Below are 26,057 nucleotides of genomic sequence, written 5' to 3' on the forward strand. Positions count from 1 at the left end.
TTCTTTTGCAATAGAAAACGAGTGGTGTTCCGTCCTTGGAGATGTTCAAGAAACATTTAGAGCTGGCAGTGAAGGAGGTGGGTTAGTGGGCATTGTGGTGATGGGTCAGTGGTTGGACTGGATGATCTTAGGGGTCTTTGCCAACCTTACTGATTCTACTGGTTATGAGCTTACAGAAATGTATTGTGGAACATATCTAGCAACAAATCAAGAGAGCATGCAGATATGCATTTAAATTATTTTGTTATAATTTGGAGGAAAAAGAATCATTTGCAATGGAGGTGTTTTCCAAAGATAGGCCCTTAGCTGGTAAGAATATGTATAAATACTGACGTGTAAGCTTAAACTTCAGCAACCTCTCAGACTCAAAATATTGTCGTATTTCGTAGTCGTTGTTGCTTTTGTTGTCTTGTTTAGGGGAACTGGGGAGCAACCAAAAAAGTCCTAGAGATGGCAGGAACGCAGTGGTGGCTTATTGAAAGCGTGAGTGTGGATCTAACGCTGCTCTTATGAGAATGCAGTTATGACTTGTGGAGTTGTGCTGCTGCCCTGCACTGCGCGGTGCCCATCTGCACCCGTTCTTATGAGAGGAACCGGCTGTGTAACTTCTTTCTTAATGACTTGTCATGGGAAAGCTGCCAACAGATCACGAGAGGACTAGAAGAGTGTTGCAGCAAATCATGATTTTTCTGTAGAGCAATCAAAATAAATTAACAGAGGGTTGGGATTTTATGTATATTACTTGTGCAATCCTGTATCACAGGATTTCACAGATGGGAGAACTAATGTTGCAGGTTATCTAATTCATCCCCAAACAGAAGATGAGAAAATAATGCTTCTGAACAGAGATCCTTGTATGTTATTGATTATGTTGAAAATACTTTCTCCTTCGGTGTTCCACAAGAAAACTTGTGAGAGTGCTATGTGCTGTAGCTGTTGTAAATGATAAATGTTTTCCCATGGAAAGGAAAAGCATTGGGTTTATCCAGTGATCTCACTTTGGTGATTTGTGACACTAAGGAAAGAGAATAAGACTTTTCTGTTGTCCAGTCAGCCTTTATTTTCTGCCCTGGATGCGGCCGTCCTTTGGCCAGACGGTTTCAGTGCAGCAGATACAGGCTGGTTTTGATGAGACATCTTCTGCACTTAGAAAAGACTGCGGCAGCAACTAAAGCTGCCTCTAAAATAACTGCGTTGCTGTGATAATCCAAAGGGAGGTTGCCTTCTGTTTGCCTCCCTTCCTGGGAGCCGGGGCTGGAGACCCACTGGCAGGGTGCTTGCTCCTGGGTGGCTTTGCTGGGTCTGTAGGTTGGATACTTAGCATGTATGTAGTCCGTGCTATGCCTGTGCCTCTGCCTGGCTGCTTGCTGTGGAAAAGCAGTTTTTCTGTCCTGCTTCCCTGTGCTACCAAGTAACGCGTACAAAGCCACTTTGTATCTTCGAACAGTGCTTTGTACAAATAGGTGATCTTCCCTCCTTGCTTTTGGGAAGGAGTGCTGGGGGCTGATAGCCTTGCAGTGGTGAGAGCAGCGCTGTCATCACCGCGCTTGAAGAACAGATGAATCTTTGCTATGATTAATTATGGAAAAAAGCAGAACTTGCTTAAAATCTGTCGTGGTAGTTTGGAATGGCAATGTGTAATTAAACAGTAAGACATGACAGGAAAAACTTTTCTGGAAGATTACTGTATACCTCTGGTGCATTTAAAGATATGAGTTCCTGTCTAAATGGAAAGGATCTTAATTCTCATCTACCTTACATTTTTAATTACATTTAATACATCTTGCTGAAAGACTGCTTTAAGAAACTGTAACTTATTTTTGTAGTTCTTGAGCAACTCTTCTGAGAAGTACTGCTGTTTGTCCTCATAAACTGATGCCCGCAGCCACCCTGCCCTGGGACCTCCCTGCATGGGGACACTGTGCTTTGCCTCTGGAGACATTTCCTTCAGCCTGGCCCTATGTGGCCATTTCTTGTTTGTCACTTTGGTTTCATCAGTGTGAAATGGCTGCAGGCATGCCCTTCGGATCTGTCTGGTGCATGCAGGATGGGCACAGCTGCTTTTGCATCATGTGATCTTTCCAGGGGTGTTCATACAGAGCATGTATGAAGAGGTGACTCGGACGAGTGGCGAACTCCCAGCTCCTTATTTCTGCTAAAAGGGAGTTGTCAAAAATAAACCTCAAGGTTGCTTCAGGCTGGCTCCTTTCTGTCAGCTATTGCTGCCTCGTCCTGTGTGGACAGATTGGGTACTGCGATGAAGACAGTTCTAGGGTGATGCTATAGCTTTCATGAAATGGCAAATTATATATATACCAGACTAGTTTCCTCTAGTCTCTTGATTGGTAGCTAAAGAAATAACATATGCCGTACCATGTGCTTGAAGCACGACTTTGCCTTGGAATAGAAAGCAAGGCTTCTCAGGGAAAGAAAAAAACCCAAACCATAAAAGCAGCCCATTGATTTGTGTGTGCTCTGCCAGGAAATGAAGAAATAACCCTGGGCAGGAGCTGCTGCGTGAGGCACTCACTGCCTGTTGTAGTTCGAATGCCTCTGAAGGGATCTGAAGTCACAGTGGGGAGAAGTGGCTGCTGCTGTGCAAGACCCCCACTGTCAGGGATGACTCTGGGGGAGGGGTGGACAGGAAGCAGCAGACCTGGAGAGCTGCAGTATTCCTCCACTGCCTCCCTCTCAGCCCTGGAGTCTGACGGAGATGGAATAATCTCGAAGTCTAAGGAAAATGATGTGAACTTGGACTGTTCTTTACACACATGCACAACACTGGCCAGTTTAACAAAGATTTAGCCATATCTCCACAATGGCTTGTCACTTTCTTGCCTCTCCTTGGATGTTTCTTCTGACAGAATCACCTCTGTGTGATGAGTAAGACAGTATTTGTATTCATTTCTTCAGCATGTGAAGAAATGGGGGGGATGGACTGGCATATGTAGTTCAGTGTATGTGTGGCAACGTGTGGGTAAAGCACTGAAGGTATACTCCAAGTGAGCCGGTTTTGTTTTGGGACAGTGCAGCTGCTCTGCTGCCAGGTAGCTGTATGGATTAGCGTGCTCAGAGCCTGCCTAATGTGCCGTTTTTGTGATGCAGTGTCTTTCCTCTGAAGGGAAATTCTCCCTGAGAAGCCCACAGCTGTTCACACCAGTCCTGGGAGCAGAGATGCTTGTTGCCCAAAGTTGGGGAGAACAGCATCTAGTTTGGATGACTTAATAACAGCCTGAAGAATGAATAATAGGGTTTAAACGTGGTGAGGTGGGAGGGAGGAGTTTCATTGTCTGACTTCTTATTGTGTTGATGAAAGATTAAGTTCTAGCGTTCCATAGTTTGTCAGAAGTCTGCTTTATGTCTTCCTCCCCTCTCATGGCTCTGGAACTAAATGAGGAAGTGAACTGAGCTATAATTTCCAAAAGTGACAGTATATGTTCAGAAGAAAACTGGGACTTTGAATGTAGTGACAAAAATAACATGCTAAGTAAATAGAAGAGCCCTCTGGCATCTTTGGATTTGACAGAAAGCAACAATACAGTTCTGTTGCAAGCTGTAGTTTTGGAGTGAAGCAAGAGCTGGCTGCCTTGTAGATAGACATAGCTGTGAAGTTGGTGAAACATCTGTTTTCAAAAGAAGAAGAGTCAGAAATTGCTGTTCATTAGAATGTGACATTTTGGGCCCTTTTCTTAGAAGGGACTACCAGACCATCTCTTTTGGAGTGAGAAAGTGAGAACAACAACTTATTTTGATCATGGTAACTGAGCTGAGCGTGTTGAGCAGTGGCACAAGAAGGACCCCAAGCAGCGCACAAACACTTGCCTTAACCTTCTGCAGTTGCTCAGGGCTGGTGTGCCGTGATATGCCAGGAGTGCTGCCAGGAGGTGCCTGACTGCAGCAGGGAGTGTGTAGGCAGTTGTGGTTCCCCCTGCCTGGCTTGTGTGGGGCCCATGGCAGGCCTAAGGCTGTCTGGGTCTGCTCAGGCTGTGTCTTCCCTCTGACCATCAGCCCTGGGTGGGAAACCAGGGATGCAGCGGGCCCTGTTTATCAGCGCTGTTTAGGCTCATCTGTGGATTTCTCTTGAAATTTAAATGCACTACTCCTGTCAAAATGAAGCTTTCTCTGGTGATCTAGCTGCTTTTCTGGAGTGGGTGTTTCCCACTGAGTGTGGAAGAAGTAGTGGAGCAGTGCTGAGTTTTCAGCTGATGGGAGCTGGGGTGGCTCCCTGTTTTGGTAGAGGAGTAACTTCTATCTCAGAAATACTGGATACATATTATTAGGAAAAGACGTGGCTAAATGTCAGAGATTAGACACATTTTCTTAGCATTAATTCACTGGTTAACTTTAGGGAGTAGACAGCCAGAAGTTATTCTGGACTTTGACAGCTTTCCCTTTTGCCTGGTCAGAAACAGAATTAGTATCCAACGTCCAAAAACTGTTTCCTAATCCTTTGTAGAAGAATTCAACATTTTTATGATGGTCACTGGCTCATGCATTTAGCTGTGGAGAAACATGCACTTAAGCCATAAAACAACGTTCTTTAATGGGTCTGTGTAATTCATTTCACAAATAACTTCAGTTAATTCTTTTGTACTCTGCTTTTATTATCTAGCATCAAATGTCATTTTTGCTCCCTTCCCAATTTAGATCATGGCAGAGGACCAAAGGTGGAATATGCTCCTGACATATAACATTACAAACTATTGATTGGCGGAAGTGGTGTGATGTGTAAGTTCTGAAGTGCTTTGCTAGATTTTTTTTATTGTTACTGAATTACCACAGTATCCTGGATGAACAAAGAACACTCTGTATGGATTAACAAACGGAGAAGATTGATTGGAAAATTTATGGGATCGGGCTTTGTACAGAGCAGAGCCTTTTAGTATCTGTAACTTTAATTATTACAACATAAAATACAATTGTATTAAGAGAATAAGTAAAGTAGTATTTAAATGCCAATAGACCAAGACCTTTCTGTTCCCTCTTTCGAGGCTTTAACTTCTGTTATGACTTAATAATGAACAACAGCTATGATCAGCATATATAATTTTCAAAGAGTTCATTGCTCTCACTCTCTTCTGGTTTCCACACATACATCTTGTTCTTGGATGAGGCTTCTTGTAAAGCTTCGTGGGAATGCATTTTGTTGATGTGGTGTCTCTTCCTTGAGAAAAGACTTTGTGGAAGCTCGAAGTCTAGCAGACTTTTTCTGAGTATAGTTTTGCCCTCTGGGTGTATAATCCCTCTGTTTTGGATGCTTTTCCCATGTGTTTGGGAATGTTTCTCTTGGACCTGGCTGTAGTGCCCACTTTAGAGCTTCCTGGTTTAGTTTACTCAGCTCTTTTGAAATATAATTTTAATCTGTTTTGAGGCAATTTAATATGCCGATCAGTAGGAATGGAATTTGTTAAATGTAATCTGAGAGGTGTTAAAAGTCGCAGGACAGATGTGAAATGTTTGCTCTGGCCTTTCTCCCCCCAAAATGCTTACATGGTTTGCCATCTGTATAGAGTAGTGTGTCTGATGGGGCATTGGATACGCGTGGTGCCCAGGTAGAGGCAGACAAGGACACAGCTTGCTCCTGGCATGCTAAGGACAGGAGCACACTCCCCAGACTGCTGCAAGTTCCCCTTGGCTTAGGTGCACAGTGCCATTGCATCCTCAGGACTCTGTGCATCTTCATTCTGACTGATGCCTCAGAAGAGGCTGAATTTCAGGGTGTTTAGTTTTTGGCTTTTTTTAACAACTTGAGCTCTACTGTTTGAACACCACGATAATTTTCAAGGCTAAAGGACCCTTTAGGTGGAAACAACCCAAAAAAAACCCCAAGCAAATGCTCTTTGGATTCATTCACCATCTGAAAATTTACTAAAGCTGTGAAGCATACCGTAGCTTCAGGAAGGTCATGTTGCTATCTTGGTAAGAGAAATCAAACGTTGACTGTTTTATCATTGTGGAAGTGAGTTCTGTACTGGACTGCACAACTGACACTTCCTTAATTGAACAGATGAAAGAGAAAGGAAGAGCTCAAATGGGGTTGCTCCCACTGTCACAAATGTCATACATTTTGGGTTTGTTCCCTCTTTTGTTTTTGTAGGCGACTGAAATCTAACCGAAGTTCACTTTTGCCCTACCCTCTGAACATGAACTGAAAGTTCATTCTCAGTTACGGGAAAAAAAGTGTTAAAAGGAACAGAGGTGCTTTGCTTTCTATGATTTCACTGGGATGCTTTACAGACATACGATGGGTGCTGGGCTCTTAACTTGGTGCTCTGTGCCTTAATAAGTTCCTGCTTCCCTGATCCTTTTACCCCCAGGTGAAATGTTGAGTAGAGATGCAGCGTTAGCAGCTGTACTCCAGTTCTAGTGAGACTGCTTCAGGTGCCAGGGTACTTCATGCCACTTTTTCTTCTGTTGGGAAACTGATGGCAACTATTTGCAGCATGTTTGCACGTGGATGCTTTTCTCAGTACTCTCTGATCTAGAGGAAACCAGATCTGTCAAAACATCCAGGGCTGTTGAGGTGTGAGGGAGGAGTAACTGCTGTGTTGCTTGAGGTGTTACTGCTGTCCTGCAGCAGAGCTTTTAAGTGATACCTTTTCAGAGCTGGACAAAATGCCTTTTTTTTGTGCCAAAAGGATTAGTGCACTGTCTGCATCTCTGTTCCGTGTTTGTGTGTGTGGCAGGGAGAGTGTGAGGTCCTGCCATAAGGCCTCCAGACTGATTTCTCAGAATCTTTTTTTTTGTTGCTCTTCTGAAATGTTTTCATTTAGTCTGTAATAAAGTAAGTGGTTCTAAAACTCAGGAAACTCGATGTTAATGAATGCTGTGTGAATTGTGTGTTTTTGTTTGTGTTTGCTTTAAGAGGGGAAATAACTTCCATAGTAGGTCATGAAGACTATTTGTTTCTCCTACTCTTCCAGAGCAAAATAAAGAAATGAATAAAATTCCTGTCTGTTCTTGGAGGCCTTTTCCTATACCTATGAACTGCTGGAGGTTTCCTGTCACTGTGTGCTAATAACCTACTCTTCTCACTAGACAGTATTAAAAACTTGAGCCTGATAGCTACTGTCTTTAAACAATGTTTACATGCTGGCAGTATTGTGTGTATTCACCTCTGTGAAGAAAATCATAGAATGGCTTGGGTTGGAAGAGACCTCAAAGATCATGAATCTCCAACCCTCCTGCCACAGGCAGGGCCACCAGCCTCCACATTTAATACTAGACCAGGCTGCCCAGGGCCCCATCCAACCTGGCCTTGAACACCTCCAGGGATGAGGCATCCACAACCTCTCTGGGCAGCCTGTGCCAGCACCTCACTGCTCTCATAGTAAAGAACTTCCCCAACCTAAATCTTCCCTCCTTCAACTTAAAACCATTTCCCCTTGTCTTGCTGTTATCTGTCCTTTCAAAGAGTTGAAAAAGTCATAACCCACTTTTTAAAAATTAAATAATAAATGAATCCTAGCTCTAAGTCTCCAAATTCTTTTCTTTGAAAGATCACTTAATTTTGAGCAACGTACACAGCATGGTTGGGGTGTGACAGAGCTCTCTGCATGTCGTAAGGTACCATTATTGGGAAGAAAGGAGGCAGGTTTAATCTTTAAACAGTTTTGCTTTCCTTTTATAAGGAGATGAAATGGTTTGCTGCTGGTCTCATGAAATGGGTGGTTTTTGGGGGATGATTGCTTCCAGATTGTCTGCAGTCAAAATTAAGTAGGAGTTCTTTTCCCCCTCAAAGAAACTAAGCTTTATGCTAGAAACACAGAGAGAAAAGTGAAGTTCTGTAGTCTGGCCAAGCTGAGTCATAGCAGGACAGTCTTGGTGACTGCATGTGCTGTCTTTGTGCTGCATACTGTAAGACAGCCTCCAGGATAAATGGGCTGGATTAGAAGAATGTGTGTTGGACAGAAGCAAACTTTTCCCACCCATCTCTTACGAGCACTAGTGATGAAGCTGGGACACTGATACTTCTTAATTTTTGTCTCGGTGTTACAACTGTGAAGTACAGTAGCCCCCTCTCTGCCTAAGTGTCTAAGCCTGCCTTTCTGTGTGCATCTGTCTGAGCTGGCACAATCTGTATTTGAAGGATGTGCTCTGGAGTAGCTGGAGTTAAGATGTATTATCCTGAATCTGATGTGATGCAGTGTGTTTATGCAGGACAGGTGTTGTGGCACATAGGAGCCAGGAGCTGGAAGGTTCATATGAAAGGTGATGACAGCAGAGAATGGTCAGCTGAGCTGATTTCCATCAGGGGCATTTTGTAGTTGTTTGTGGCCCTGATTTATTACCAGTTGTCTCTCCAGATGATTGGTCATGGAATGAATAATATTTAAAAATAGATGTCCTGTTGAACTCCAAGTATGAGAGAGATGATTTTTGAACATGATATGCAGCTAAAAATAATTACCCCAAACAAACCAAATATCTCCAAACTTTGCTTTTTGAAAATCATAACTTCCGTTCTTCCCAACAGTTGCTCTTTTTTATGTGTGCTGCTTTCCTTGTATGCGTCTTGCTTAGCTTCATATTTTTCCTTTTGGCTGGAGGAAGGCTACTGTGACTGAGGCCATGTCTACTGCATGGTGCATGTGAGGAAGACCAGAAGAACTGGAAAGGCATTTTTTTCATACTGTCCTCAACCCTATATGAGTGAAGGGTGGAAGGATGGACAGGATAGCGTTGGGTTCTGTTGCTCTGGGATGTGGCCTTGTGACTGTGCCCCTGCGGCTGTGTCAGGGCTGTGCCTGGGAGCATCCCTGCTCCTGTGCTTTAGGTACCATCTCATCTGCATTGTGGATGGAAAACAGCTCAATGAGTGAGTCTAAAAATCCAGTGAATTAGATGGAGGAAGTCATGATACAGCTTTCATGCTACACTCTGCTGTGTCTTCCTCTTCATTTCTCTGATCCAGAAGGCATCTTCAGGGAGAAGAAAAAGGATTTACCTGCTGTTCCAGTTATCTTCATTGGAGATAACTCCAGTGAAGACTGAGTTACTTGCTGAGTTGCTGCCATGAACGGTTGTACAGAGAAAGCGTGGCGCAGAATGAGCTGAGGACAGTTATCATGTAGGCCTCATCTAGAAAACCTTTCAGGTACCTAATGAGAAATTATGGACCTGGTACTTCCAGATCCATGAGTAGGGAAGAGTCCTTAGCTATCTACAAAGAACCTGGCTGTTTTAAGGCATCGCCCTCATAACTTTAATTGAACAGCTCTTGCTTGCTCCTGAAGTTTGCTACCAGCTTATTACAGTATTGTTACAGGAATGCTGAGGGAGTTTTGTCCTGGCTGAAGCCTGTGCAGCATCCTTGTTCCTATGTCATCTGAAGGGCCCCAGCTGTCAGGGATGATGACAAACATGCAGGTGTTATTTTTTCCAAAATAGTCACAGGTGGGTGGGGGGTGGGGGGTTTGGGGTGGTGCCCATCTTTCCTGTAATTTCCTTTTAATTAGAGCCCTTGTGCTGACTTGTCACTCTTGAAATGCCAGTCCAAATTTTGAAATGGTTTCCAACCACTGACCATCACCCTAAGCACCAGGCAAGAGTGTAGGGTGAGTTGTAGTCTTTTCTCCTTGTGGTGCACAGTGGGGATGGGCCAGAAACAATGTATGGGTCTAGAGAGCATTCAGGGTGTTTCTTACTAAGTCAAGCCCAAAATCCAAATGTGTTCTGGGGAGAGGTTTTTGTATATGTTTTTGCACTAGAGATGGTACTGCTTGATGACTGTGTCCAAAGGCTCAAAGCCAGAAGAGGATTTAAGAAGCTTGCCCCTGTGCTGAAGCTTACATTGAGACCTCTGTACCAAAATTTGGTGCTTAAAGTTGTTCATCTGACCTGAAGAGCAGACTTGTAGCAACCCGTGATATTTTTCCCAGGAGAAAGGCATTGCAAGATCATAAATCAAGAGCTAGAGAAAAGGAACATTGGTCTCCCTTCCCCTCCCAGAAATGAAACAAACCAAACAAAGCCTTGTGTTACTGGCATTAGCAACTGTCTGGCCACTGCAGTGGTTGGTGGCCATGAAAGAACTTAGCATTACCATGATATCAGCCCTTGTATTGTGGGGAGGCTGGCCTGCACACAGGAACAGTTCTGATAACATTTTTGAACAGAAACCCAATGTAGGAGAAAAAAAAAGAAGGGAATTTGTTGTAGTCACTTGCCTCAGACGAGATAACAATTCTGAGGCCTATATTAGTGTCACACTGCAAATAACTGAAAAGTCTAGAAAGGAGAGGACCTTGTGTTTGTACACAGAGGGGCATTATGTGACCACACAGCTACAGATCCTTTTGACAAAAAATAGTCCATGATTGACCTGAAGAAACATGGGGGATATGTTTGGAGAACTGTGGGGTTTGGCTGAGGCTGGCCAGTGAGCGTTAAGCTCTGGTGCTGCATGGTGCCGAGCTTGTTAGCTTGAGGATGGGAGTTGTAGCACTGAGCTGGCAGGTGGGCTCCTAGTTGGATTGTGCAGGATTACTCTGGTTAAATGCCTGCTGGCTTTGATCCTCAAATAACCTCCCTATAACTACCTGAAGGGAGGTTGTAGTGAGCTGGGGGTCAGCCTCTTCTCTCGGGTGACTAGTGACAGGACTAGAGGGAATGGCTTCAAGCTGCACCAGGGAAGATTCAGGCTGGACGTTAGGAAATACTACTTCTCTGAAAGGGTGGTCAGGCACTGGAATGGGCTGCCCAGAGAGGTGGTGGAGTCACCGACCCTGGAGGTGTTTGAAGAGCATTTGGATGTTGTGTTGAGGGACATGGTTGGATGAGAACCATTGGTGATGGGCGAATGGTTGGACTGGATGATCCTGTGGGTCTTTTCCAACCTTAGCGGTTCTATGGTTCTATGATCCGTATGATGTGTATCACTTGAACAATATGGTGTGCTACAGTTGGTGCAGTTGGGGGTCTGACTCTTAGTGACTTGCTTGGTGAGATTGCTGTTGTTTGGGGCTGCTAAATTCCCTCAGGAAACTCATGTTAGGGTGCGTTGCATGTCAGTGCAGCTGAGAAGGTCCCAGCCTCGCAGAGGAATGTGTGAGTGGAACGTCCGCTTCAGGGCACGCTCCCATTGCAGCCACTCCTGGTTCTTGCTGCTACTTCAGTGTTTCTCTTGAAACTTTTTTTTGCTTGTTCATTTGATGCTGCATCCAAAATGAGGGGTTACTGGGTTAGACTAGGGCCAACTCTAGCATATAATCCTTATTTCTAAGGCAGAATACATTTTCTCCAGGAGAAAATGGGATGGAAGAGCAACATACAATATCTAGAGGATCCTGTTGTTTCTAGCTTTATAAAAATATAGTTCAACCCCAATGCGTGTTTTTTTTTCAGGACCAAGTGTCACATGGGATGTGGTGATTGGCTTGCCTATGGATTGGATGCAATGCCTTTGGAAATGAGAAAGCTGGCATGAAACAAATGAAGGGTCCTGGAAACCTTAACCTTTTTTACACATCAGATTTGCTCTTGTTCTTCATCTCCTTCCAGTATGAGGTTCAAGAAATTCTGGGCTATTACATTCATCCTTAAAGGATTCAAGTTTAGGTGATAAAATCTAATTTCAAGATGAAGCCTGTGCTTGACAGTGAAGGCTTTTCTGAACTAATACAAACGTGTTGAACAGGCCCATGGAGGAGATAGGAGCCATTGCAAGTCATACCACTGGAGCTGGCTAGGAAAAAGCATGAGTAATTCACACTGCATAATCTATTTTCATAGAAGTTTTGGTTTTAACATGATTTGGGCAAAAAAAAAAAAAAAGTGAAATAATGGAATTTACTGCCAGCTGTTGCCTGGGAAGTCCTGGCGCATCCATTCCTCTGTAGCACTGCCCCTACTGCTGTCAGGGAAGGGGAACGTGAACCATTGGCTGGGTGGTGATGATGAACTGTATGTAATACCCAAGTAGAATCACTAACTGCTGAGAAATGTTTTGCTGATTTATTTTCCACCCTGCTTCTCGCCACCTTTTGTTACAGAATCTTATTTTTGCCTTGTCTCTGGTTTTAATTTGTGGTCACGTGCCCATGTAATAAAAATACTTGAAATTGTAAGCCTATTTTGCTCCCTGGGGAAAGAAAAAAGGGGTGAAAGGATATGAATTTTTGTGATGGAATGCATGGCTGAAAGATGCTAACATACTGTAGTGGTCATCTGAATTAATTTATATGGCCTGCAATGGTGCAACCTGCTAGTGAAAGTGTTCTGCATACCTTGTGTGGGAGGGAGAAGGGAAATTGTGCAATGTTATGTCTTTGTTTCATATAGATTGTCTTTTTTGTTATTGCTTTGGGTTCTTATGTCTACTAAACTGATGCTTTTTTTCCCCCTTTGTATAAAAAATGCACACAATTGTTTTTTTCCTTCTTAGGATTGGAAGACAGAGGGCAGAAAAAGGAGTTTTGTTCCTTGAAAGATATTATTTCTGCCTGGTATTCCCACTTGTATTAAGGCTCCTTTCATGTTGTTCCAGCACTCTGAAAGGATCTTAACTTGCTATCCTATTTGGAGCCTCTTGTGCTGCCAGAAAAATGTAAAGAGGCTGTACACGTTTGGGGCTCAGCAATCATCTACAGCACAATGAAGAGAAGGAAATAACGCAGTCTTTGCTGCCCAGAATTTAGCAGAACCAAAAGGTTATCGGCTGACAGAGTAGGTGAATTGTGATTATCACAACTTACGTTACTGCAAGTCTTTAAAAAGCAATTGAATTAATTGTATTTGATCTTGGTGAGAATCCATGGCTGTTGTGATAGATTTTAATCTGCGTCTGTTCTCTGGGATGCAGTGTTGCAAGCGAAGAAATATAATGTGTGTGAATTGTGTGGGACTCTCCTCTATATCTGCTTCGTATCTCTGTATTATTGCATACTTACTGAATATATCCTCTCTTTTTTTCTTTTAAAATTCCTTTTCTATACTCTTCTTGGATGAATAAATGGAACTCTGCTGCAGTTTGGAATCTGCAAGGTATCACGAAAGCTTTTTTCAAAGTTTGTCAGATTGTGAAATCTAATTTCAGTGAGAATATACAGTTTTCTCCTGCTATATAAGGTGGATATAGCTTAAAAGTGTTATAAAACCTATTTATCTGACTGTTTTCCTACACAATTATTCAATCAGTGCACAAAGCAAGAACAAAGAATTTTTGTTTAAATTACTGTTTCAAATAATGCGGCCATAAGAAAAGGAAACAAGGTAAGTTTTTACTGCATAAAAAATTCCTTCTATACAACAACCTTCAGACTTCTCTAACCCTCCTTGGTAGAATTTAGAGACAAGAATAGGGCTGAGAAGCCTGAGTGGGTCAGCCAGGTCACATCTTTGAAAGTCATCCAGCTCATAACAAATAATCATCTACTGTTTATTTAAATAAATGTTACCTATTGCCATGCAATCCCAGCGTGTGTTTAAAAGAAAAGTGCCATTTTTTTTTCAAAGTAAGAGGAAGCAACTTTAATTGCATCTCTATAATAAAGGGTTGTGCATTAAATCAAGGTGTGTGGGTTTTCTCTGCTGAAAATTAAACAAAAGCTGATGCAGCGATTGTAATTTCTTTTTCACAATAAGCAGAACTAGTTAAACAAGTCCTTTCAGCTTCAAGTCGTTTCTTAAAATCCTCTTTCAAATTTCCTTCTGTAAAATAAACAACTGAATTCAATATGAATAACCACGTATTTAATTTTGAAAAAGATAATTTACTTTAAATTCTTGAGTAAGTAAGAATATCGATGCAAGAGTGACTCATTTTTGGAATGGCAGCTTCAAGGAACCTATATCTAAAATGTACAGGTAGGTGAAATAATAGTAGAAAATACCTCCTTGGCCCCAAGTTCTTTTGCTTTTTTTCTTCCTAAAATGACATTTGGCTCTTCAACATGGATGAAAAATGTGGAAAAAAAACCGTCATCTGATCTTACATTTTTCCTTTGTGCTTAAGCCAGAGTCCCAGACTCTGTGGTAGGATAAAACAAGCCTGTCGGTTCCCAAACTTATTTTAGCTTTGCTCTGCTGCCTGTGTAGTTCTTGACCCCGTGATCAGCTGTGGAGGATGCAGATGGCTATCTTTAGCTTCTTTGAGCTTCCCCGTTTAGCTGTGATGTGATCCTGTAAGCTCTCACAGTAGTCTTTTGGTAGTTTTGTCAGTGCTTAAGGGATGCTTGGTGTACAGAGTGGTCACCTTCTCCTCTATCCCTCTGCAAATATTCATATGGAATTTCATTCTGACAGGAATTGTTCAGGTCTGCTTTTGATTCATTGTTGGGTAGAAGTCTGGAAGCAGTAGCTTACCCTGTTCCAAATAGAGTTTTTATATGCTCCATCTGAAAGGAAGATTGGATGTTCCTGCTGTACTCGAGATAGCTAAAGAACTTGGCGTGAGAGTGCCCTGGGCTGGCCGATGTGCTTTTTACTGGTTGTTTCCCCACCCGGTTTCAGTGGAACTTCTCTGAATTCTCAGAAAAATTCTTACAACCTGACTATGCGTTTCCATCCCAGGGAGGAGCGGTAGTGCAGTGAGCGAAGTGTGGATGTGGCCGTGTAGCTGGATAACCACACACACTGCCTTGGAGCGGTTACTCATGAATATATTTGAATATTTATACGGTGGATTAACACCGTGGTGTCACAGAGCTTTGGCAGAAGATTTTTTTTCAGGATCTTGCAGGCTGCTCTATGCAAAGTTTGTGGTTTCTTTGCAAAAGCTTATATTCAAAAAACAAACATCAAAAACAGGCACATACAAAATTTGCTGAATAAGCGTGCCTAGAGTTGAATCTGGCAATGTTTGATTCTGTAAATGCATCTTGTGTTATGGATTGTCATTTATTCTGTCAGATCTTCAGTTTCTAAACTGCTTACGCAGAGGAAAAGCTTCGTACCTTCTCCAGTGGATATCTACATTTCACTGAAATTCAAGTAGTCACATTGTAGACTCTCTTTGAAATAAAAAGCATTCATTAAAGGTTTCTATAAATTGCCACTTGGTTTCAGCGGTGATATATCTCCTGTGGTCTGTTCTGTGTTGTCTGTGATATTAATGTGCTGGAGAAGGGAAGATTCTCTCTTTCCAATTCAAGTGAAATTCTTCATTTCGTGGAGACATCTGAGGAGTGCTCACTTCCTTTCCTTAATTTTTTCAAGCTGACTTTCTTCTTCGAATGGCCTTGTTCTCCTGTGGCATCCTGCCCAGACTGAGGGGAGCCTGCACAAGGGGTGAGGGGAAGCTCACTTCCAAGAATGAAGCTTGGCAAATCTAGAAGAGCAATGGAGATGTAACAGTCAGGAGAACGGAGCTGGCCATAGGAAAAAAAAAAGTGCAGATCACACTTCACCGGTTGAGGCTGTATGTAATGTGAGCACGGACTCCTTGGCATGCAATTGAGGGAGAAGTTATCCATGCGGATCTTTTCAGGTGGGAAGGCTGGGCTAAGGTCAGCCAACTATAGGCAGTTAAAATTCAGGACGGAAGGATAGGATGTTGTACCCACTGCCAGTCTTTTCTTCATTAACCAGACCTATGCAAATGAAACCTGATCTGTTTAAAATTTAACCCCGAGTGATGACTTCTCTGTGAGCCTTCTAGTTTGCAAGGATCAGTGTTGATGCATAAAAATAGAGAGTAGGCGAACGTGCTCAAAAAGTGTCTGAAAACTCTTCCAGCTGAGGAGAAAAGAAACTGGGTAAAATAAAAGCACTTTCTACACCTAATTATATTACATTTAGTATGCAGTTGTGTCCAGCAGGTACTGGATGGACAATACAACTGCCAGATATGAACTGTGTGCTTGTCTGTTTAAAACACCTATTAATGAGTTTGGATCCACTTACTCATTTTAGGAACCCTCTCATTTTCCTAACAGTTAAACCTGATCTAGATACTGAATTTTAATATGGATAGGTTTGTTTGTTCGTTTGTCCTTTCATCCTACTCTGTCCCTTTTCCCCCTTTTTAATTGATCAGCAGAAATAACTGTGAGAAGATAGCACTGAAGCAACTGGAACTTTTCCATGTGTAGTTTTCCTGAATTTGGTTCCTAGTTGGTGGAACTTCTTAGTCTACTAAATTGCTTTTAAAAACCTTCTAATTTCGGTTGGATGCAATCTGTCAGTATATTTGGCTGCTGGCGATAGTTTGCTTCTTATTAATCTGACTGCAGGTCTTTGGTTCCTTAAAGGGAATGACCCAGTGTGAATGATCCTACTTTTATAGGATAAAACTTTTCTTGACTGTCTTCAACCTATGCAGTGCTTTAATGTCAGAGCCTCCTTATCAAGATGATCTTTTTATGATGGTAAGAAAGACTGTACTTTAGAATGCACATGCAGCTGAAATTTGAAGTGCTGTAGACCTCTTTATGCTATCATAGTTTGGGAACACTGCCACAACACTTGTTGATTTTCAAGGACCTGTTTTCTTTGCAAATGAGGCCTGCTTGCACTGCTGAATGGTGGTGTTTTTTTCTTCTCTTTAGAAAGGAAAGCTATAAAATCAATTTCCTCTGTGCCTCTTTTCTGTGCTTTCAGTAGTCATAGTCTTTAAGTTTGACAGATGCATATGATGTTCAGGTTATTTGTAACTCAGATCTGCACCTTTGTCCAGGGAAACATCGACGACATCCAGGAAGATCAGCATTCACCTTTAACACTGCAGCCTAGTTTTATTTGAGAAAACAAACAAACCATAAAAGAAAACAAACAGAAAAGCTTACCACAACTTCCTGCTCCTTTCTCTTCTATCACTGCAAATGTGGACTAGGCCTTCCATGATGGAGAGAAGACAGAGGTTTTAAAGACTTTAAGAATGTAATCCTATGGTAACTTTTATTTTCAAATAAGCAGTAACTGGATGTAGAGGAGTTCTCCAGGATAGTAACTTTGAGAGGAAGGTAAGAAGATTGTTGCTGCCCAGTAGAACTGGCCCAAATCACAATATATTGTATGTGTTAGTCCAGAATAGACAGGATAATTGGCTGTGTTGTTGTAGGGATAGGGGAATGAAGATGAGAGAGCTTCAGGGTTTTAGCCCTCAAAGGAGTGACATATTTAGAAAGCTCTTGTTCCTGCCCTTCCCCGGCACCAAAACTAATGGTAAAATAACAAAAAATGTGTTTACACATCTTTGGTCTGGAGTTTCTTTGTGATGTATTAAAATCAACCCAATCACAGAGTCAGATAGTGTTTTCAAGTATTGGAGCCTGAAGCAGTGGCATTTTTAGATCATCACTGCAGCGTGTTTGAAGGCGAGGGAGGCATATATAGGCTTTGTGTGCACATGTATGTACATACACGTGCACATTCACACGTCCCTTCTAAGAAATCTATTTGGAAGTAGTGAAATTCCTGAGAAACTGCATTCCTTTCAAGTTGAGAGTAATCATACAGCAGTGTGTGGATCTGAGATTTTTGTCAGAAGTCTGTCCCTGTCTGTTTCCAGTTCTCTGTTTGGGCAGATCTGTTGTTGATGCTTTGTCCGTCACCCACTGGGTGTGAGATCTTGTGAGCTGACTGTGCCCACGGGCACTCAGCAGCTAGTGGCACAGACAGGTTTTTTTCCCCCTTCTGCCTGCGTTGTCCTGAGCTAGTGGGGATGACCAGGAGACACCGATGTGTGTTCTGAAGCACACTGCCTCTCTGACACAGCTGGAGCAGCCCAATGGGCTGTGGGGATAGAGGGGATGGGACTGATGAAATCCTTGAATGATAGCAGTTAATATAAACTTGGTGACTGAAATGCAATATAAAAAGTAGTGTATGCAGTCCTGAGGTCCTTTTGTTTATTTTTTTGCAGGACCTACTTTTGGTTTAGAGTGTTAGCTTCTGTAGGTTGCTATCTCCTTCCTTTTCAGCGCGCTTTCTTACCTGCGAGTGTGTAAATTGTGGCTGAGCTGCTCAACCGAGTGAGCAAGGATGAAGGGTGGTTTCATGGACTGTGGCTGGAAAATCTTAGCTTTGCTCTCATCAGGAGGTCACTTGCTGCTGGGCCAATGTGCTATGCTGTGGTGGCTGTGCCAGGCTTGTGCCTCCAAGGTCATCTTTGTAGCAATTGAGAACTGGTTCAGCGTTTAGGCATCATGGGTTTAACTTCTTATTGGTTCCTGTTTGTACAGTGTTGTAAGTTACCACCTCTACTTTGCACCTGGCTTTTTAAACAAGGGAATTGTTTTATGATTTTTTTCTTCCGTTTCCTGCTTTCGTTCTTCATAAATCTTAGCCAAAGGTCTCACAATATCTTGCTAATACAAACAGGAGGCATACAGTTGCTGTAGTCTGCCCAGCTTATACTTTTGCAATAGATCTTATATAAAAACATGGGATTTATATGTGTGGTGATTGCTCCCATCCCCTCCTCCCTTGTCTATCACTTGCTGCCTTTTGCACTGCTCTGTGCCAGAACAGAAGGAGAACTGACTGCGGGGCTGAGCTCAGCAGTGCTTTACTGGCAGGCGCTGGGAGTCCAGTGACAGTGCTGGAAGATCTTTTGGTGAAGTTGGTCTCTGCAGTGCATGCTTTGTCACCTGCAGTATGTAAAAAGAATTTGGGTTATGCTAAAGCCATTTTGGAGAACATGTGCTCAAGCTGACTGCTTGGAACGCTTCTGATGCGTTTGTGTGAAGTTGTTGTGGATGGCATCACTACTTTCTACTTAGGATGTTCACAAAGCTCTCCCAGCGTTATTCCAATACGTGGGTCTTTTTTGGTCAGTAGAGCACTTTTTGGCATGGACTTAAAATCCACCAGTTTTTTTTATTGATAACGAAGAATCCCTATTGCAGCTGAGATGCACGGGAGCAGTGACGGAATTACTGTGACTGTATGCTACTGTCAGTGTGATGCAATGGATGCTTCCAGAGCAGTGCAAGTTAAAGCAAATGAAATGGAAACCTCCTTATTGTTATAGCAGTTTTATTACAGTCTTTTTTTTTTTAATCTTCAGAAAAAAGCTTGGCTGGAGCTGTGAAGCTCCCTATTTTCCCCATGTAATTTTTATTAGCAGCAGACTGGGTTGGAAGTGCTTACTGTCTGCATAATTTCTACCTCCCAAGCCCTGCATGGCTTTGAGATTGCTGCAGCTTGAGCCTTTTTGCTCCCTATCAGAAACAGCCTGGATGTGACCATGACTCGTACCTCCCACATCTTGGCTATTTTGTGACAGAAAGTGGGATTCAGATGAAGGAAAAATGTCTGAATAAACGCTGTTTTCTGCTCACAGGGTCTGTTCTGTGTCCCATCCTTGGGCTCCGTGGGGTGTGTGGGCCATGGGATTGGCTACAACTCAGAAGTGGCATGTTGGGACTCTCCTTCTGATGTCACTGCTGCTCTGGCAGGACTTCCAAGCAGACTTCCTTGTTGGAGCAGTGGTTTTTATCTTGTGCAGCCTTTTTGGAAGCAGGCTGCTGATGCGGTTTGTTTGCTGAAGCAGTGGAACAAATGTCAAGCCAACTTACATCAGTAGTGCCCTTGGTGGTTTTGGCTGGAGCTGGTTGTTGAGGGTGTGGGAAACTGGATGGCCATTATAGCAACAGAGAGCAGCTCTGGATATTTCCATGTTAATCATGCTGGAATAGGAGGTACAACCTTGCTAGTGTAACAGGGCCTGGTGGTCACTTGGGAGTGAGAAGAGTCGATGAACTCTATTGTGATTTGTTTTGTGAGCTGATTTTTTTTTTTTAATGCCAGAGTGGTTGTTTATTTATTCATTTATTTTGCAGGAATAACTGAGTGTGTGAAGGCAAGTGGTGAGAAGGATGATGGTAGATGGGGATTGTTAGTTGGATAGAAAGGATTTAGAGTCAAAGCACATTTCTTAAGCTGTGGAGTAACGCATCTCTGTGTGACTCTCTGGTCATTTGACTGCATCCACACCAGAGCTGCTTTTCAGTGACCTTTGACCTTGTGTACACTCAATAGTACAGGTTCTACTAATGATAGTTAGTACTGAGGTGCTTCTTACTACAAAAAAACCCATTTTAATTACACTTGCATGGAGTTCTATTTCTAATTTACCACAAACCTAGCCAAACTTCTCCTAAATTACCATGCTTGTCTCCCAAACTAAGCTCTTAAAGCCCTTATCGTGGAGATGTCTGTTTTTCCATGTTTGGGAGTGCTGTATGCCAAGGGAGGATTGCTTTGTTTATTTTCCTGCCTCCTCCTGTGGCTGATCTGAAGTACTTCTGTGATGGGAGGTGACACTGAGTCAAACTTCTATAACAAGGAGTGGAATATGTCAGAGCTAACAGTGATTTTAAAGTGCAGCCCTAAAAAAGCACCTACAAGCAGATCAAAGAAAACAACAAGAAAAAGTTTAATTCTGTGATCACGATATAAAGTTAAAAATAAATAAATAAAGCAGCAATGAAATTTTACAGTGTGTCATTTATACCACTGTCTTAAATGATAAATAAGCAGTATAAAAGTTTATATGAGAGTACATGGGAATACTACAGTTAGAGTCTATTACGTAATGAACACTGACTGATGTCAGATTGAATTTAGGTATGGTACAGAAGTACTCAAATGTTGGGTGAGCTGAAGGCAGAATAACAGAGATGGGAGGGCTGCACACTTGTATGCCAGCTGCAACTCACTTGCATAAATACAGCTTGCTTTGGTGTTCTGCTTTTTCTCTCCTTCACATTAGTAGAACTCCCACATAGAAGGAGAGAAGGAAAAGACTGCTGAAAATATACCTTTGAACCACCTTAATGCAACTTGCCTCACTAATAGCTTTGTTGGTTCAGCGTGGCTGTTGCCCACGTGTTGGCAGTCTTTCAGAAAAGGAACTGCTTTTTGACTGCACCCCATTGCCCCTCAAGAATAAGTTAAGGTAGTAATGAAATAACCTCATGAGAACACCTACCCAGTGATTGCTAGGAGCAGCAAGAGCAATTAGGATAGAAGGAAAGATGAGACAAAGTAAGGAATAAATTGGCAGCTGTGGTGTGCCATTTGGAGAGCTTTACTTGTCATACTACAGAGAGTGTGGTGTTAGGAATTCCCATCAGCTGAGTGGAATGAGGATTCGGATTCCAAGCGTAAGAGGTCGTGTGTGGTACTTCAGAACTGTAATTGCATCCACTTTGGTGTAAGACCTTTCATCAGTTACTTATGTATTGCATACTCATGAAGTCACAATTATAAGTACAAATATACCTGCTACATACATACTTCAGAGTACATTAAAGCTTTGTGTAGAATTTCCTTTTTTTTTCCCCTCAGAATCTAAGGCTTCAGCTTTACTTCTACAGAAACATTTGAATGTAAACTTTTATTTTGCTTGTTGTAAGGTTGTTCCAGTAAATGTCGTGTGGCTTCATGACAAATGCTACAAAATGGACTGGAGAGGGGGAATGAATTAGCAGCAAAGGTGATGTTCAGACCATTGAAAATATGCGCCTGCTTACACTTTGAGTTTAAGGTGCAGTGCTTTGCAAAATGACTGATAATACTGTCAGTATAGCATATGCATCTTTTTCAACTGTCAAAGTGGTTTAAACCCTATATTTTTTACATGAAATTTTAATGAGAGTGCTGTGTTGTATCACAGTAATTCTGAAGCAGAAATACTTCATTTTTCAGGTTTGGGAATGTGTGTGATTTGCATGACTGTCTTGGACAGGAGAAACATGTGAAACTTATGGTATCTTCGGCTGTATCTCACTTTTTGCATGTGATTTAATCTTGAAATTCAACTGATGCTGGGTTCTGCTGGTGATGCAAGCCACACTGGTCATCACAGTGGCAGTGTGTGTCCCAGCGTCATCACACTTGTGAGAGGTTATAAGTGGAGTTCTTGAGACTGATACTGAGTGATGGTAGGCGAACTCCTGCGTGGTTATGCTGACTTTGCTTAGGAGGTTAGTAGGGAATTTTATTATGATTTCTTAGTGGGTGGTGGCATGCGGAGAATAAAAGAATGCAATCCTTCTGTCCAGCGAAGCTTTGGTAATTACTCCTCCACACACTTGAGCTTGAATAACTGAGCCCAGTGTTTTCCATCTGACCTGACAGAAGGCTGTGAAAGATATGCACAAAGAGCTTGCTGGTAGTCCTTGAAAACAAGTGAGAGTGTAAACACACAGCCTTTTGCTGGCTTGTGGAATTGAATCCCTCATTGTCCTGTGGCTGCTTCCCACCACGTTTCTGCAGTTGCTGCAGTGTGCCTGAGCTTTTCCTAGTTGGTGAGGTGTCAGCTGGCCTGGTTGTCGTGCACTGTGGGATGGGCTGATCTCTGAGCTGCCTGGGAACTGGGGTGAGTGGCTTGAGATGATGCAGTGTGCTTGGAAAGGATGCGTGCCTGTCCTGACTGCTGCTGGATTTCTGCCCTGGCTTTGTGTGCGCATAACTTTTAGAGAGGCTTGTTTTGTTTTGTTTCCCCTCTAGGTAACTCCTTCGTGTACATTGTTTCCACTCTGGTCTCTTTTCCTAGCACATCCAGAAACAATACACTTAGAGCTGCCCTGTGGGAGCTTCAGGTTCTGCTCTCTCTGGCCATGAGGCAGGCTGTTGGCCTTTGTTGCTTTGTTTTTTGCTCCCGTCTGACCTTGTGGCCAAGTACTGGCATGGCATAGTGGCTGTGTGATGGCCCTCCATAAAGTGACCTTGGTCATAGATTAGCCTAACAAGCCACTACTTTGCAAGTCCCAATAGGTTCATTGCCTAATGAAGGACGTGGTTTCACCTCTGTTTTTCTTGCAGCTATAGCTGTATGAAGGAGAGGAAAAAGAAGGCCATGCATTTTGATGGTCCTTTTAATGATGCACTTCTAGCATCTGACAGCTTCAGTGCAGCAATATTTTATCATGCAGTCTTTCTACTGTGTTATACCAGGCAAAACGTCTGATGCTGAGTTATCTATTGAAGTGTACTTTCTGGCCTTGTTGCCGTTTTGGCAACCTTAAACACAGTGATTTGTGGTTAGTAGTTGTTAAAAGTAGATCAGTGGCTAAGGCTCTGAGTTGGTGTGTAAGCTTTTAGCAGTGAGTGGCCTTTACTAGGGCAAATTAGCAAGAGGTACAGTAAGCTTGTAGTTAGCTGAAGGCTTTAGAGAGGTTTGAGCTGGAACATACAGTGGTGGTGGTGGTGTGCTTTTGTGGCAAAGGAGTCTTTCACGAAAGGAAAGCCTCCTATTTTGTGCTGTGTAGCTGTGCCAGCTCCTGTGCACCCAGCACTGCCTTCCTGCTCTGAGCTGAGTTGGCATGCTAATTTTTTTTGTCTTCCTTTTGACTCTGATAAAGTCAGTGCTATTTTGGAAGGAGATGCTTTTGCTGAGCCCCTGTCAGGAGACAGGTTTATCTTCTGGGGAGAGGAGCTCTTTACAATGTTTCTGCTGCTCAGGGAAGGTTTGGAGCGGCCAGGAAGTCCTAGTGGCTTTCTGCAGTTCCCTTCTTTCCAGGTTAGTGAAACCGTCTGTCCGTTGTGTTGGTACTGTAGAAGTCCCAAGCATTTTAGGAAAGGTGCTGCTGTGGGCAGAACAGCTCTGCAAAATGTTGTCCCCCCTGTGTGGCTTTGCTTTTTGGAAGAGAATGAATGAAATACATTGTTACAAATGGGGAGGGAAGTAGACTGTGTGGGTGGGAGAAATTTAATGCTAATTTCACAAAGACTGGTGATAAATGTGTACTTATGCTCGCTAAGTGGCAATGGAAAAATAAATATTATGTGCTCTGAATGGTATGATTGAAAAGTTAATGTCCTGCAGGGCGCTGTCTGATCATTCAAGTGTCCTTGAAGGGCATAAAAATAAAACCAACAACCTTTGGGATGTTTGATGGTGCAGTTACAGCTGGCACTTTGCTAACTGCCATCCCCTCAATCATCACTATGACCATACTGCTGTGGAAATGTGCCTGGGATAAATTTAAACCCAGTCATCTCCTTTCCTTTTTCCCAACAGTAGGAGATCAAGGAGCGTGGTTATGCTTTCAGGGCGAAGTCAGCGTTAGCTGATGGAGGCTTCCATAGTTAAGGCCCGAAGGCCTTGGCAAGCTGAGGGCCATTGCTTGTTCTTGCTCCAGAAGGGCTTCTTCCTCTGCCCTCCTCTTCACTGCTGCCCCGAGGCCAAACCCACCATCTCAGCACAGCATTGCCTGCCTTCCTGGGGAGAGCTTGTTTGTTTTCATCGAATGATTTAGTTGGAAGGGACCTTCAGTAATCACGTGGTCCAACTGGCTGACCACCTCAGGGCTAACCAAAATGTAAAGCACGGTATTGAGTGCATTATCCAAATGTGAACACTGACAGGCATGGAACAGCTCTTGGTTTAGTGAGGTCTACTGCTGTTTGGAGTGCATATACGTATATAGTGTGCACACGTATGTATGCTACACCTATTGCTTTCAGCTACTCATCCCATCCCAGCATGTGGAACCCGAAAGTAGAAGCTGGTTGGTACTGCTGCTGGTAGAGAGGAAAGGAGTAGGCTTCTTCTGCGTAGGTTCTGTGTTCTCTGTGCATCAGCCTATAGGCTTCAGAGTACATGTTTGCTCTCACACTGTTGGTGGGACTGTTCTGTGAGTATGCACTGTTGATGTACACCTTGGCCAGCGTTTGTTATCAGAAAACCATTTAGCTGAAGTGGACTAGAATGGGATACCTGTGGAAGTCTACTCAAAATCAACTTGCATTAACTGCAGTTAAGAATAAAATCTTACAGGTTTGCCATTCTTCCAGCCGATGTTTTCTATGTAGCTTGAAAAGTATGTATCAAAAGACACTCTCTAATGAAAAATCCCTATGAAATTCAAAAGAAAGTTTTGAGATGTTTCAGGTTTGGAGGCGGAAGCTGGCATTTAGAAAGTGGGTGACTATTCCGTGCAAGCACAAGGCTTCTACTGAAATAAGTGTTGTACGCTGACTGGGGTGCAAGTGCTGAGCTGCGTGTCTGTGTGGCATGGGCTCTGATTCTTTTTATAAAGGTGCCTACAAATATGAAGGAACCTCCTTTTCAGCAGGAGTGCTCAGCATTTTGAATGAGAAGCAAAATGCAGAAGGCACCTGTGCCTCCTGTTGAGCTGCTCTGGCTCCTCTGGTGCTGCTGGAAACTGGTGGCTCAGGGTGCTTTGTGGAAAGGGTGGTGCTGGTTGTATTTCCCAGGTATGACTGCAATGTAAACAGATCTGTCAGACTAATGTGCTCCGGAAGTTTGCCTAGAGTTTACATTTCAAATGCTCCCTTTGGTGTCTGTACAAGAGGAAAAAAGGGACCTCCCCTCACAGCCCCATGTTGAAGGTAAAGAATCTTTGTATTTTCAGTTACTCTTGGGGGTGTCACATTTTGTTGTCTGTAATTCCTGATCTTTCCTTCTCTGGGATAATCCAGTTGGTTAGTTGCAACAGCCATGTAAGTACATGTAATTTTACAAGAGCTGTCCACATATGAGGTTTGACATATAACTAAAATGCTGCGTGCTGAAAGTGGTTGGTGTTGGAGCCCTCAGTGTGTGAGCACTGCGATGGTATCAGTATGTCCTCTGTACCACAGTGCTCTAATACTGCAATACTCAAACCGATTTGAGTGCTAGTTCCTGTGCTCCCTATTCCCTTTTCAGAAGAGTGCTTTTTGCTGACATGAACCTGCTGTGTGAAAGAAGGTTGCAATAGACATGCTAAGTTGCTGTTGATTTGGGTTTCTGGGGGGTAGAGCTTAAACTAACAACAGTTTCTGTCAAAATTGACTCAAAAAATTAGTTTCTGTTTAAGTTTGTCATTGCCTTTTCAGCATCCTTCTCTTTATTGTTGTCCTCTAATCGGTCTATTTCCTTGCTGAAGATCCAGCTTTGGATCGTCTGCTAACTCAAAGTGTGTTTGTCAGGCCAGTGAAAAAATAACCTGTCATGTTGTTGTGGTGAGATGAAAAATCCTGAACAAAATTATGGGTTGTTAGTGTCACACAGCATGAATAGCACTTAATTAGAAGCTCGTTGTAGCAGTGTTAAGAGGGGTGTAGCTAGAGAGTAGTGCAGAAACCCTGCAGAAGCGTGCTCCTTCTCTAGGAAGAATGAGGAACTCCTTATCTCTTTTGTCTTCCCTTTGTAAGAAATA

General features: G+C 42.8%; 1 protein-coding gene across 2 annotated transcripts in view; it reads left to right on the forward strand.

The window, feature by feature from the left end:
• The window catches only part of UTRN (utrophin), a 348,963-nt gene that overhangs the window by 2,314 nt on the left and 320,592 nt on the right, over positions 1-26,057 (forward strand). The window contains exon 2 of one of the 2 annotated variants that reach the window (XM_040698161.2): positions 11,347-25,245. The exons of the other annotated variant lie outside the window; for it this stretch is intronic. Coding sequence (XP_040554095.1) covers positions 25,182-25,245 — 64 coding nt within the window. The 5' untranslated portion in view covers positions 11,347-25,181. The remainder of the gene's footprint in view (positions 1-11,346; positions 25,246-26,057) is intronic. 2 annotated transcript variants of the gene reach the window in all.

The sequence above is a fragment of the Gallus gallus genome, chromosome 3 (assembly GCF_016699485.2).
Source record: "Gallus gallus isolate bGalGal1 chromosome 3, bGalGal1.mat.broiler.GRCg7b, whole genome shotgun sequence".
Lineage (NCBI taxonomy): Eukaryota > Metazoa > Chordata > Aves > Galliformes > Phasianidae > Gallus > Gallus gallus.